General features: G+C 39.0%; 1 protein-coding gene across 2 annotated transcripts in view; it reads left to right on the top strand.

Moving 5' to 3' along the window:
- Positions 1-15,201, top strand: part of pola1 (polymerase (DNA directed), alpha 1) — an 80,775-nt gene that overhangs the window by 32,899 nt on the left and 32,675 nt on the right. For both annotated transcript variants that reach the window (XM_049486507.1, XM_049486503.1), the window contains exons 30-34: positions 873-1,005; positions 1,148-1,279; positions 1,400-1,574; positions 4,209-4,390; positions 9,557-9,688. In XM_049486507.1, coding sequence (XP_049342464.1) covers positions 873-1,005; positions 1,148-1,279; positions 1,400-1,574; positions 4,209-4,390; positions 9,557-9,688 — 754 coding nt within the window. The remainder of the gene's footprint in view (positions 1-872; positions 1,006-1,147; positions 1,280-1,399; positions 1,575-4,208; positions 4,391-9,556; positions 9,689-15,201) is intronic.

The raw sequence follows: 15,201 nt of genomic DNA, 5'->3' as shown, positions 1-15,201 counted from the left end.
TTAACACGTTAAATGCACAGGCTACAGTCTGAACACCAAAAGAGCTAGCGCTGTGGTTATCAGCTAATGCTAATACTGCTCCAGCCTCACTTCTCGAGAAACTTCACTAAAGCTCCTGTATAACACTGTACTTCAGCAGAGTGGCTTTACTGCTCCTTATAGCCTGACTTATAAAATTTATACATAAGGTGCACCAGATTATTAGGCGCACTTTCCATTATTTGGAAAATTACAGAATGTTAAGTGTTCCCTATAGTGCAAAATATACGGTTAAGACATTCTATACTAGGCCAATCTATACTTCTGCGAGAAGTCTGCCCTATGCAGCTGCCCGTGTTTATACTTCTGCTTTCATGTGCTCACATCTGTGTCTCTCTGCGGTTTACACTGCAAAAGCAGAGATGTGTAGCTTGTTCAGTGGACCAATCACAGCTGTTACATTTCTGGAGAGCAGCACGTTGGACTATGGAGTAGCCTATGGTGTAGGGTCCATGGCTACACGTAGGCTATGGTGTAGGCTTGACGCAGAAGTATAAGTTGAAAACCCTGAGGAACCCTTCTCCAACTGTTACGCTTGGTGATGGTAGCACTGATGGTAGCACATGGTACTCTGAACCTATGTTGTTGCTTGTAGAATTGGTATATGCCGCTGCAGTTCAGCAAAATTATTAAAAGCCCAAAATTACCACTGTGTCTGTGATTAATTGTTCATATCTGACCACAGCACTATATATGATCTTCCCCAATCTAATTCAGTGTCTTGTCATAGTTCAGTGTATAGCTTGCATGCCCTTTTAAATACTTGTTGGCATGATCTTTGCTGATTGTGTCTGCTTTAGTTATTTAAACTCTTATATCTTTCTCTTCTTCAGCTACGTGCTAGGTCAAATTCTGTCAGACCAGAATCGCGACACTATATTGGAAAACATTCAGCAGCACCTCATTGAGGTGGGGGAGAAGGTGGCCAGTGGCAGCATCCCTGTAAACATGTTTGAGATTCACAAGGTGAGACATATTTCCACAAATATAGACATTTGGACACATGGTGTATATCTAAAATAGTAACTTTATGATGGACCATGACAGAAAGTACAGAATGGTCTCTCAACAATTCAGAACTGCCTGTCTGTCTCTATCTCTCTATTAGGCCCTGACAAAGGACCCTCAAGACTACCCAGATAAGAAGAGTCTCCCCCATGTTCATGTAGCCCTGTGGATCAACTCTCAGTCAGGCAGGAAAGTTAAAGCAGGCGATACCATATCCTACGTCATCTGCCAGGTGCTCCTCAAGGACTTCTCACTCTTCTCACAGATGTTCATACAGTACAGCCTGTCTGAATCATAGCTTTACTATTTACTACGCTTTTCTAATCACTCTACTCTTTTTTTTGTGCATTAGGATGGGTCAAATCTTGCAGCCAGTCAGAGGGCGTATGCTCCAGAGCAGCTTCAGAAACAGCAAGGGCTGAGCCTGGACAACCAGTACTACCTCTCCCAGCAGGTGCATCCTGTGGTGGGCCGTATCTGTGAGCCAATTGAAGGCATTGATGGTGTGCTGATCGCCACGTGGTTGGGTGAGTTTGAGATTTGAGCGCTGATGGAAGTGAATAACTGCTCAGCTTGTGATCTGTTTATTTTTTCTACTTCAACAAATTGAGTTGGTAGATTAATTGCGATTTTCACGATTAATTTGGTAATTCAAAGTACAGTTTTAATGCGATTTTCAAAATGGAGGAATCACGATTTCACATACAGACATTTTATCTTTTTGATCTAAAATATCCAAAACCGCTACTCATTTCTGAAGTGTTTATCCGTCTTATCCTGGTTACCGGTGCCTCCCACAGTCCAACGCGCGCATATTTTTTAAACATTACGTGGAGGACTGAGCTCGTATTGAAAAACATTTCCAGTACTGTTCCAGCACTTTCTACACAAACACCTGGTGTGATAAATCTTAGATTTAGCTAGACATAAATCATACCGGTTCTAAAAACGGCAGCGTCATCGCTCTTCAGTGAGGATCTGTGCTTAACTGTGGAAAACAATAATGATCTCTTTCAAAGTTTTTTTTCTGTGACTCGTTAAGTGAGTTATTTCTCAATATTCGGTCACAAGCCTGTGTTCTGAACTATAATCCAGGCTTATATATAAGTATAATATAGGCTTATTTTGAATTATTGATTCACTCAATGAGTCGACTCAACCCAAAGCGTCTGAACACTAAACAGATATATACACTTTTTTTTTTTTTTTTTTTTTTACATGTGAACCTAGTTTTCTTTGTCATCTGTAGTTTGATTTTTAGTAATGGGGAAAACTTTGTTTTTTTTTAGGCCATAATCACCTAGCCCCAACTCTACTTTTATTAGAGTGAATTAATTCTGTGGAGTTAAATGTCAGGTCATTTGGTATAGTGTTAATGTGCATGCCTCCTCTCCTCTGTTCAGCAGCAGCCCTTTGATGTGGCTTGACCCCGGAATGAGGGTGTTTGCATATCTTCCTGCAGATGGCAGCAGCTCCCGGGCCTGTGAGGCTAGGCGCTTTGGGGCCGCTGGTTAATCCCTGCAGCCTCGCAGTCAACACTTATTTATTTACTCACTTATTCACTTAGCCAAATTACTCAGGGGGATGTCGACTGTTTTTCCATGCTCTAATAGTGTTCAGTGTCACCTTGGGAAGATTAAATGGATATTCAGCTGCCACCCCTTAATGATTTGATGATCTCAGCTGCCTGCTAGAACTCGGTAGCTTTGTTTATTTATATATATATATATATATATATATATATATATATATATATATATATATATATATATATATATATATATATATATATATTATTTTTTCCTGCCCCAACCCCTCCACCTGACAAACTTTGTGTCATGTTTCCACTTTATTATTATCTTATTTCTCCCATTATCCCATAACCCAGCTATTACTTGTTCCAATTCTTTTTCCTACCTCAGATCCCGTAACCCCCTGACATTAAAGCTGTCAAAAGGCTGTAGTGACCAGAGCTGTTCTGCAACTGGCTCTCCTAAAGTGTGTGTGGTCTTAATCATTTCCTAATAGGTGTTGATTCCTGTTGAAGCAAATGATGAGTGAACCAGTGGGTCTGAAGGTTTGATCAGACTTCCGTTTTGTTTTATAAACATAATAGTGTCACTTCAGGCCTTTTTTCTGTTGGTCTTCTCATTATTACAATTTATATTGTAAAGAACGGCGGTCATCTTTAACCCTGACAAAGTGATAAACAGCAAACGAAAGAAGACACAATAAGGGTTTTTGCTTGGTCACATAGACTGAATATCAGCAACATTTATTCAGCAACACATACAGTAGTAGTTGTTTATGGATAGCTCTGGCAAGTCAGATAGCCATGACATAGCATCTGTGCCTTCGAGTGTTCACTTAGAAAAGGTATGGATACTGGTTGCAGGACCCTAATAACATAAAATTGGGCTGTCAAAGTGCCTGTTTTAAAGACCAGTGGTGATTTGGCCTCGTTGATAATACCATCTCACACTGTGACACCAGTCCCTCTAGATGTGACACGTGACAACACGTGTTTCTTGGCACTGACCACAGTGCCTCCACACGCAGTTTTGTTCATTGTATCCAGTCACATAAAAGCTTCCTAAAGCCCTACAATTGAACCTCTCTTTGACTCTTTCATTAGATTTAATTGATTTTGAACTCTTCTTTTAATCATGTCAAACGGCAAACATGGAGATACATGGTTTTTGCATAACCACATAGACGGTAAATGGGCAATATTTATTTGAGCAACATACAAAAAGTGTATGCTACTTTTTGATGAGTGTATGTATTCACATCTATAAAAATCTCAATGTTTTTCATTTTTATTTATTTATTTTTTTTATTTTACATTCAGCTTCATGTTTTTACATAGTATTGACATTAAATTTTACACCCTGTGCTGAGAAGCACAAAAGCGCCACTTTATCAACTAGCACCTGGCTCTTAAAGGGAATGACAGCTGACACACTGATTGGCTAATTTTACGTTATGCCCAAAACACACCCATGAATTAATAGATTCCTTGTCCGCGTTTCCTGTTTGCGTATTTTCTGCACCCCACAATACCAAAACACACTGACCTAAATACTGCTGCGCAACATGCAATTGACCGAAGTGCTGTAGATGGCTAAACTAGGGCCCATTGGGTGTTTTATCTCTTGCAGGACTGGATCCAGGGCAGTTTCGTGCCCAGCAGAGACAGCAGCGTGAGGAGGAGTCTGATGGTCTTCTAGGTGTCCCGGCACAGCTCACAGATGAGGAACGTTATCGTGACTGTGAGAGGTTCTCCTTCTTCTGCCCTGATTGTGGCACTGAGAACATCTATGATTCTGTCTTTGAGGGAACGGTGAGTAGCTAATGCCAGACTCTTCAGTTTCTCTAGAGTTATATCAGATCATCCTCATAGTAGTGCATCTAAACTTACAAGCTACTTCGGTAACACTTGCTTGGATGGTCCATTTGATGGCCTTGTTGATGCTCAACTGACATTTAACTAATATTCAACTGAATGTCTTATCTTCTACTTAACCATATGTTGAATGTAATTGATTAATAAAATAAAACATAACCCTACACTTAACCCTAAACTTAACCCTTAATTAATCCTTAAATTTAACCCAACGCTTAACCCTAACCTTAACCCTTAATTAACCCTTAAATCTAACCCTACACTTAACCCTAACCCTAACCTAAACTTTAAATCTAACTCTAAACCCAATGCTAAAATGTTAAGATTAGAGTTTGGGTTAGAGTTGGATGTTGGCTTACATTCAATAGAGGATCATTTACTTTCAACTTTTAGTTCAATTGCATTTAATAGACATGCAGTTGAACGTTAGTTAAATGTTAGATGAGCATCATCAAATGGACCATCCAAGTAAAGTGTTACCGCTACTTTAAAATAGCCTTATTAAAAACAGGCAAATAATAAACCCTATCTTATTCGCAGTTTGATAAATCATCGCTGGTGTTCCCAGATACATAACTGCCTTCATCAGCCATGCAAACACGTTAGCTGGGGCATTTGTGCTGGGTTTCTCACTATTCAGGCTGGTCCTGCCTCTTTCATGAGTTAAATATCATCTAATGACAAGTAACAATAAATTTTAGGAGTGCAGGTGATTATTACCTCGAGGAGGCAGTGGCCGGCCTATTAATGGTCCGTGGCTGCTCCCTTATTTTTAGCTTCTTGGCAGTGTAGGATGGGTTTGGTGTGGGCTTTGGTTGGCATGGCAGCTTAGTCATGTCCTGTAACTCATGGGACATGCATTTTATTCCATGCTGAGGTCAGGAGTGTGAGGAAAGGGAGCATTATCTGCCTCTAATTAAACACGCAGCTTTCTCTCGTCTTTCTGGAATTCATAAAAAATAAAATGGACTCCCTATTCTCCCTGTCCTGAGCTCTGTCCTCCTCACTGTTTGAGAACTCTCACTCCGCTCTGGTAGCAAACAGACCCTCTGAAAGCATTGCAGAGATTTCATACAGTCACACACACTGTTCTCAGCCCTGATGCATACTGACATTTAGAAGTTGTAAATTCTGTAATCTTTGGTCAGCCTCATATTTGCTCTACCCACTTCTTGCAGTAAAAAAAAGGAATCTTGAGCAGGCTTTCAAGCATCTGTTGCTTGAAAATTGCAAGATGTAGCATCACATGGTCAGGTTGAATTTCATCATTCTTATTTACTGATTTTGCTAAAGTTATTAATGTTAAAAAAGCACTCTACTTTCTGTACTCCAAAAGGACACAGTCTCTACTTTTAGTTAAGAAACTTAACTTTATTCCTCTGTCTTTCCACCATACATTCTATCTAGGAGTTCAAAGGCACTGGCTTTGTTTAAAACAGGGCAGCATATTTGTTAGACTTTTAGAAAAACTTTAATGAGTCTTTTTATTAAACGTTTAGCAATAGTTCTATATAGAATCAAGAAGTGTTCAGTTGTCGCTATGAGTAGACATAGAATATACTCTTAGCAAATAACTGTTTGCTATATAATGCTATCTAGAACCTCTATGCCTAGTTAATGTATCTTAATGCACCAAAATGTGCACAACAAAAAAACTACAAACTTTTTTTGGTTGCATCTACTTCAATCTGGTTTCCTACTTCGATTAATACTAGTATAATTGAATAATTGAATGTTTTAGAATTACCTCCTGCAATTGTTAACTTTAAACCTCTATAGCTGGACAAAAATTAAGTCCTAATGATTTTGATAGGGTTGAGGTCAGCACTTTAAAATAGGTAATTACAGAAGTTTATTTTCTGCCCGCTTTATTTATTACACATTAAATTTAATTGTTTGCAGTCGTTGTACTATTGGAACATGTCCAACTGTTATGTCGAAGTTTCGACCATCTAGCTAATAAGTGGGCAATGGTGGCCAGAGTACACAGACATGCCAAAAGTCATGGGATAAATAAGGGCTGGACAGTATAGATCAAAACTAATATCTCTATTAATTTATTTATTTATTTATTTTGCCTGAAAGGTGATATGAGGTACAGTTCACATCTCCACATTTTTTCATCCTATAAGATAACAAAAAGACTTATCTGAGAAAAAAATATTTTATTTAAATAAAACTTTTTACAACCAAATTTGTCAAAAAGCAGCTTTACAGGGAAAACTGGTCCACGCCACTTATGAGTAAGTAGCTCATTCAGCTGTAGATAAACATGAGATATGTTCTAGTGATGGAAAAATCAGTTGACTATGTATCAGTATCAACAAACTGGGATAAGAGAAAGGTGACCTGTTGGAGCTAATTGAATGCTGAATATTTCTTTTAGTATTGTTATTAATACTTTATTTTTATTGCCATTTTAGAAGAACAAGCAGGCATACTCTACAACAGATTAATCCAAAAAAAGAGAGATTACATAACCTCTATCTTCAGTCCTCATGATCTACATTATTAAGAGAGAGATTACATTTCCTCCAGAGTCTGTGCATTCTTACTTACTGCAGTCTCAAAGTTAGGGTCATACATTCTGTTTGCTGAATCTTTTTAAAATGCTTCATAGTTTATATCGATAACAATGTTCTCTCATCTTATCTTATTTAAAAATATGTTGATAAGTCTTAAACTCAATATCACCCAGCCCTAGGATTAGTATGGAAATTTGATCGTTATATTTATTACAGAGGATGGCTTGGAAACGCCAAAACCTGTGTAAATTGTAAGGTGCTCTCTTGTGAGTGAGGTTGAACACTGGCAAGCATGCTCATGGCAAAGTGAAGTGAATCAGAGTTTGAGCGAGGCCTGGTATAGGGTGCCAGATGGATGAAATATTCCATTGCTAAAGTTTGCCTTTATTACACAAATCTCAATCCACAATGTTACGTATACCAGGAATATGTCATGGGCATTACCACATGCAGTGGATGATAATGATCATGAATACAGTCACCTGCCATGTTGGTGTTAACTCACTAGAAGAGTGAGTTGAAATTGGCCAAACCACCTGTGAATGCGGAGAGGACCACACAATTCAGAAGTGCCTTTTCTGCTCCCTACTTACCAATCAGTACAGCTTAAAAGGCCTTGCAGTGTTCAATAAAAAAAGCTAAAGGGGGGGAAAAAAAGGGAAACGGTCCTATTAACAAGCTTCAAGATATTAAACGAAGACTAGAAAAGCATCTAGTTAGTTAAGCTAAATAGTTAGCAGTAAATAAGCAACATTGTTCCAAGAGGCTGGCCTTAGTTTGTTTCTTTGTTTTTGGTTTTATCGGATTAAAATTAGTTTACCGGACATTATGAATATAGTAGTAATGGTTTATAGTAGTAGGTAGCATGAGTAGTGTCTTTGTTGTTGTGCAGTTTCAAGCAATTAAAGTTGTGTAAAAGTTTCTCCACTCAGCTTTCCGTCCCTGTCTGCAGCTCACAAACACACTCAGACGCTGATATACCCTCCCGCACACACAGCCCCACACAAGGCTAACCAAGCCTCACTGATAAGACTGTGTAATAATTAGGATCGCTGTATTGCCGAGCATCAGCGTGGGGGGATGAAAGGAAGAGCGGAGAGGAAAGCCTTGACTCGCAGACGGGCTGTCCAGGGCTGCTGAGAGCTCCGTTATCAGGCAGCCACGCTGGGAGGAGGGTGGAGAGCAAGAATGCAAACACACTGCCGGCCACAGAGAGTGGAAAAGAGTATTTGCATAGAAGCACTGTTCCCCTCAAAGTGCTATTCAATGATAGAAGTAAACATCATAAATAGGCTAATGGCTTGCAGCAACTACCGGTGGTCTGAACTGAGGGCGACTAGACACTTCTGCCCTGTCATAAAGCAGAGAGCAGTATGTGTGAGAGAGTGTGTTTGTGGCTGAGCAGTTAGTGAAGTGAAGTTAGTGTGCTGACGCATTAACACCCCCGCCCCGGCCGTCATTTGGCCTGTTTCAGATGTAATGGCTGTTCCAGACAGCTCCGGTAGGGGCCCATAGGGCTTGGGGAGTAAAGGGATATGGAGGTGCAGCGTTTTCCACCCACTGTTTAATCACCGCCGGTTTCTTCGTCCCTCGACGGGAGCGACGAGGGCTGCTAAAGCCTCCAGATCAGGCGAGCAACATGCAGAGCTTTTCTTCTGCTGTCACCCAGACCCTTTGGCTGAAAGGTTAATGGTGTAGCACCCTTATACTTTTTTTCCCCCTTTCATTTTTCTTTCTCTCCTGTTTTACAGTTTCTCCATCCTGTGTACCCCAGAGCTTTTTCTTTTTATCCAGGAAAAGTCAATGCTCAAGCCATTACAGTACAGTGTGTTGGGGTGTCCAACAAGATTCTGGTCTAGGAATATGTTTTTTGTGTATTTATTTTTTTGGGCAGATACATTATAAATAATATTAAAATCGTGGCAATCGTTGTTTCGAATAGTGCTGTTACGAAACCCAAGTATCAAGTACCTAAGTATCTCAATACAGATACTGAAATATCACAGCAAAAATGTAAAACATCATAAATTAATACAATATTGAAGATCAAACATGTAACCCGAATATGTGTATATATATATATATATATATATATATATATATATATATATATATATATATATATATATATATTTATATATATATATATATATATATATATTTATATATATATATATATATTTATATATATATATATTATAATTGTATTAATTAAAGAAGCGGAAAAGATTAATAATGTGATGTTTATTTGTTATGTCAAGTAAGAACATAGTTGCATTGTTAACTTTTTCTGTGAACTGTCTGAGAGGAGAGCCCCTCCTAAACCAAACAAAACACTAATTCTAAATGAACAAAATGGCTATTTAGCAGGCTTTTGAAATAAACAGTACTGTATATTCTAAAATTGCGAAAATAAATGGGAATGGGGTGGAGCTGAATGCTGCCTGTGGTCCATGTGGTCCATTTTAAAAAGTTTGTTTGATGTTCAAATGCTTGAAAGGCTTAACATGCCTTAAAATTAAAATGTAAGTCCAAGCTAGTTTTTTAAATTACCTTATGATGTTTGTGTTTCTCTTAGGGGAGTGTTCTGGAGCCCAGCTTAAAGCGCTGCTGTCACATCCCTTGCGGTGGAAGCCCCATGGACCATCACGTTAAAATCAGCAACAAACTGCTGCTAGACATCCGCCGACACATTCGCAAATACTACAGTGTGAGTACCTGCTCATTTTAACAAAAAATCGGCTTTTATTTTATCTTGCTAAGTATACATGCTGTGGGGAGAAAGACAAATCAAATGTTATGTTACAAATAAGTATAAATAATCAGCTTGCTGGTTATACTGTGAGCTGAAGAGGGAAAAACACCTGTGATGGAAAGACTGACAAAGGTACATTGGCTAGAAAAGACTATCGCATATTCATTTTCAGGGCTCCAAACTGAATGTTTTTTTTTTCCTCATTAATTTAAAATTGAACTTGAATTTATGAAGTTAATTTGATCTATAGTTTTCTATTTTCGATTCTGACACGGACAATTCTGAATCTGTTCACAAATACCTAAAATCGATTCAGACCTGCCAACATGTATCTTTACATTTAGCGTAATGAGTGCACTTGTATAATTCCATGTTCTAAAGTATCAGTTGATCTCGCATTTCCCTCATCTTGTCCCACATTTGTGTGTTTTTAGTAGTACCCAAACAATATTAATCTTTTATTTCAGTATTAATCATCTGATTAATTGAAGTAACTATGCTTTTTTTCCAAGTAAATAGAAGTAGTGTAAAAGAGCCTACTAAATAGCAGGATTCATTATAAATCATTACTGATACTTTAAAAGTACCAAGCAGTCATACAGTGAGAAAAAATAAATCCTGTATAGAAGAATAAGATGCACCGATAATCGTTTTATAATTGCATCTCAAACCTCTGAATTGTAATCTAAACGAAAGGTGCCTAGAGATTCCCACCTCTATTTCCTACTGACCAGAGGGTGGTCTTGAATGACTGGAAATAACAGCCTGGCACTGCTGCAGAAATGGCTGCCTGGTGAACAGACGTTGGTTTCTGCTACCAACAGCACTTACCACATGCATACAGGCAAAAAGGCGCTTAAAATCTGGTCTGACTGCTCACATTCATGCTGCTTGTGCATGATCCAGATGTTTGCCTAGTATGATTGGGAAACAGGATTTGTCATGTCCACACAGTGCTAAAAAAAATCAAATAAAATGTATCTGTACAGTGCTTTTTACAACTGATGTCACAAAGCAGCTGTACAGGACAGAGTATCAGACAAAACATTAAACATAAAAATACAGAAACCCCAGTGAGCGCGGAGGCACGGATAAACTCCCTCAGAGGAGAAGTTTGCCAAAATTCCCTATGTCCATGAACCCCTGGATCTGCAGCCTTATCTAAAGGGAAAAACATTAATTAACAAAAGCTAAACTAAACAAGTAAGTTTTTAGTCTAGACTTGGAGTCCCAAACATACTCAAAGGTTTTGTTTTTAATCTGTTGCACATTTAGACAAAAAAAAATGTTGCTTCAGCCTGATTTTTTTGTAAAGATATACTAATAATATTTGTATTTTATTATTTCATTGTTTCAGTAAAATTATTCCTTTGCTTGTGGTAGTTTAAGGCACTTGTTAAGAACAGTGGTGTCTCCATGTTTTCCTTCTAATTCAGCAGGTCTCACCACTAGGGGCCTAGATCTGTAAAGCTAAGCTATGTAACCAAACTGTATTTCTTAAAAAAAAAAAAAAAAAAACAGTCAGAGTCAACGAGTCAGATCAGGGCTTGATATTTCTCTCCTCAAAACTGTTCATTTGGGTGAGCAAAGTGATTCTGTTTATTTGCAGTAAGCTTAGATTCACAGATTTCCACTAAGGCTGAAGCATTAGCATAAGCTTCTAACCACTAGACACCCGACAGCTCTACACTGAGGAACCCTGAGTGCTCTGGTAAACCAGGCCGATAATAGCTTGCGGTTTGTCCCACGTAGCTTGTTTTAACACGGTAAATACGCAAGCTAAAGTCCAACATACTCACCTCTGAATGGCCAAATTGCTAGCACGGTTAGCAGGTAATGCTAATGCTGCCCCAGCAGTGCCAGCAGACTACACGCCGATCATACTTACCTCTGAACAGCCAAATGGCTAGCGCTTAGCGGGTAATGCTAATACTGCTGGAGAACTAAAGTAAAATGCCTGTATAACGCTGTACTTAAGCGTCGTGGCTTTACTTCTCCTCACAAACTGACTGGTAAAATTCACTCAAGGATTAAAAGGCACTCTGACTATTTTTGGGAAAATTAAAGTATTTTAAGTCTAAAAAAAGTCTTGTATTAATATACACAGTGTCTCATGTTATGAATTCGTCACCTCTCATCTGGACCATCTGGTCAGAAAGCTCACACAGGAACAAATGAACACTTTTGCATATACAACCGTAATGCTGTAAAAGCCAGCATCCTGATATTGGTTAACAAGCGATATATTGTGTAGGCCTTGCGTACTGTGTAGAAAGGGTGCCGTTTGCTTCCTTGTGCTGCCCGGTGTGCGGAATAGCTGAAATGGTTGGTGTTTTGTTGGGGTTGTTAAGTGAGAGTTTTGCTGCATTTATCCGGCGCCTTTGAGAAACAGTGGAGTGTGAGTCAGACGCTGTGGTGGAGACTTTGTTCCTGACCACTCTGTGACGACTTAACGCAGGTTAATTTGAGCTCACCTCACACATGCTGTTTGTTTATTGCAGTCCTTTATTGAATTTCAGATGCGGCCTTTCGCCTCTCAGTATTCCTCCAAACAGCTGGCCCCCCCGCTGCGCCACAAATGGGTTTAATTTTTTTTTTTCCCCCCCTCTCTCTCTCTCTCTCTCCACTTCCACTCTGCTTTAAAGCTGTCGCAGTAATATGGGTTCTGGCTGTGTGACAAGTGTTCAGATATTGGACCAATGTAAAGTGCCCTGATATGTTTGTGGCTAATTTCCCCCTCGGAAAGTTTGACTGACGGGGTTAATCACGCTCTGCATGTTGAGTGGTGTGCTCCTGCTCAGATCAGTGACAGTGTGTTGGCTTTGGACATCTGTGAGGCCGGAGCGATACAGCAGTGAAATGTGTTGTTTTGATATGAAATTAGAATGAAAGTATCTTGAAATCACAGCCATTAGCTTGTGACCTAGTTGTTGGTTGCGAAACGGTTTAGAGTTGTAAAAGCATGTTTTCAGTAATGTTCCATTTAATACTTAATGTGTAAATTAAGAAAAATGGACAGAAATTAGAAAAAAGTGCTCAAATACATATATATCTACTTTAGTTGAATAGACACATACTCATCTAATGACCGAATAGAAACAAGTCTGGTATATTATATAGACAGATATATTGGGACTTTGGCTCATGTATTTCTTCACAAAACAATAATATTAAAAATAAGTTTCTCTGCTTTCTTTTTACTAGATTTTGCAACATTGCTGTGTTAAATGGTCACCAACCCTAACTTAAAGGAGCTTACACTAACTCTCACTGACCACTGTATGAATGGAATTTTTTGAAACACTAATCATGGCACTCGTTTATGGAAAAAGAGACACAAAAATCAGCTTGCTGCTTTTGCAGAGAATGGAGATCTCCCCTCGCTATGGAGATGTGTGAAAGCAAAGTAGATAAAACAACTTTTTTTTTATATATATCAAAACATGACAAGGTTTTTGTCAGGTAATATCAGTGATGTACACTACCGTTCAAAAGTTTGGGGTCACTCAAACAATTTTGTGTTTTCCATGAAAAGTCACACTTATTCACCACCATACGTTGTGAAATGAATAGAAAATAGTCAAGACATTGACAAGGTTAGAAATAATGATTTGTATTTGAAATAACATTGTTTTTACATCAAACTTTGCTTTCATCAAAGAATCCTCCATTTGCAGCAATTACAGCATTGCACACCTTTGGCATTCTAGCTGTTAATTTGTTGAGGTAAGCTGGAGAAATTGCACCCCACGCTTCTAGAAGCAGCTCCCACAAGTTGGATTGGTTGGATGGGCACTTCTGGCGTACCATACGGTCAAGCTGCTCCCACAACAGCTCAATGGGGTTCAGATCTGGTGACTGCGCTGGCCACTCCATTACCAATAGAATACCAGCTGCCTGCTTCTGCTGTAAATAGTCCTTGCACAATTTGGAGGTGTGTTTAGGGTCATTGTCCTGTTGTAGGACGAAATTGGCTCCGATCAGGCGCTGTCCACTGGGTATGGCATGGCGTTGCAAAATGGAGTGATAGCCTTCCTTATTCAGAATCCCTTTTACCCTGTACAAATCTCCCACCTTACCAGCACCAAAGCAACCCCAGACCATCATATTACCTCCACCATGCTTAACAGATGGCGTCAGGCATTCTTCCAGCATCTTTTCTTTGTTCTGCGTCTCACAAACGTTCTTCTTTGTGATCCAAACACCTCAAACTTGGATTCATCCGTCCACAACACTTTTTTCCAGTCTTCCTCTGTCCAATGTCTGTGTTCTTTTGCCCATCTTAATCTTTTTCTTTTATTAGCCAGTCTCAGATATGGCTTTTTCTTTGCCACTCTGCCCTGAAGCCCAAAATCCCGCAGCCGCCTCTTCACTGTAGATGTTGACACTGGTGTTTTGCTGGTACTATTTAATGAAGATGCCAGTTGGGGACCTGTGATGCGTCTGTTTCTCAAACTAGTTGCTTAGTTGTGCAACGCGGCCTCCCACTTCTTTTTCTACTCTGGTTAGAGCCTGTATGTGCTGTCCTCTGAAGGGAGTAGTACACACCGTTGTAGGAAATCTTCAATTTCTTAGCAATTTCTCGCATGGAATAGCCTTCATTTCTAAGAACAAGAATAGACTGTCGAGTTTCAGATGAAAGTTCTCTTTTTCTGGCCATTTTGAGCGTTTAATTGACCCCACAAATGTGATGCTCCAGAAACTCAATCTGCTCAAAGGAAGGTCAGTTTTGTAGCTTCTGTAATGAGCTAGACTGTTTTCAGGTGTGTGAACATGATTGCACAAGGGTTTTCTAATCATCAATTAGCCTTCTGAGCCAATGAGCAAACACATTGTACCATTAGAACACTGGAGTGATAGTTGCTGGAAATGGGCTTCTATACACCTATGTAGATATTGCACCAAAACCAGACATTTGCAGCTAGAATAGTTATTTACCACATTAGCAATGTACAGAGTGTATTTGTTTAAAGTTAGGACTAGTTTAAAGTTATCTTCATTGAAAAGTACAGTGCTTTTCCTTCAAAAATAAGGACGTTTCAATGTGACCCCAAACTTTTGAACGGTAGTGTAAGTAATGATGTTCAAATGGTAGTTAGACCTTAGATATTTTGGTCACTTCCTGTTCAAACAGATAGGAGGCTTGGCTTGCATGAGGAGATATAAATCACATGTATTTATATAACACTTTACAACTGATGTCGCAAAGCAGCTTTAATGAAGTGTGGTAGCAGGACAGAGAATCAGACAAAAACATTGAAAATACAACACAAAACCCCCAATGAACAATGTAGGCAAGGAAACACTCCCTCAGAGCTGGAGGAGAAAGAAAACTTGGGAGGAAGCATGGCTCACATATCACTTGTACTATTAAGGCTAATATATAAGGGGAGAACATCTTCCTCTGGTCAGACAATTTCTAAATAAAATTTAAAAAGTGATTACACATCTATATAGGTCTAATATAT

The sequence above is a fragment of the Astyanax mexicanus genome, chromosome 1 (genome assembly GCF_023375975.1).
Source record: "Astyanax mexicanus isolate ESR-SI-001 chromosome 1, AstMex3_surface, whole genome shotgun sequence".
NCBI classification, from domain to species: Eukaryota; Metazoa; Chordata; class Actinopteri; order Characiformes; family Acestrorhamphidae; genus Astyanax; species Astyanax mexicanus.
The sequence above is the reverse complement of the archived record's forward strand: the minus strand, read 5'-3'. Positions and strand labels throughout refer to the sequence as shown.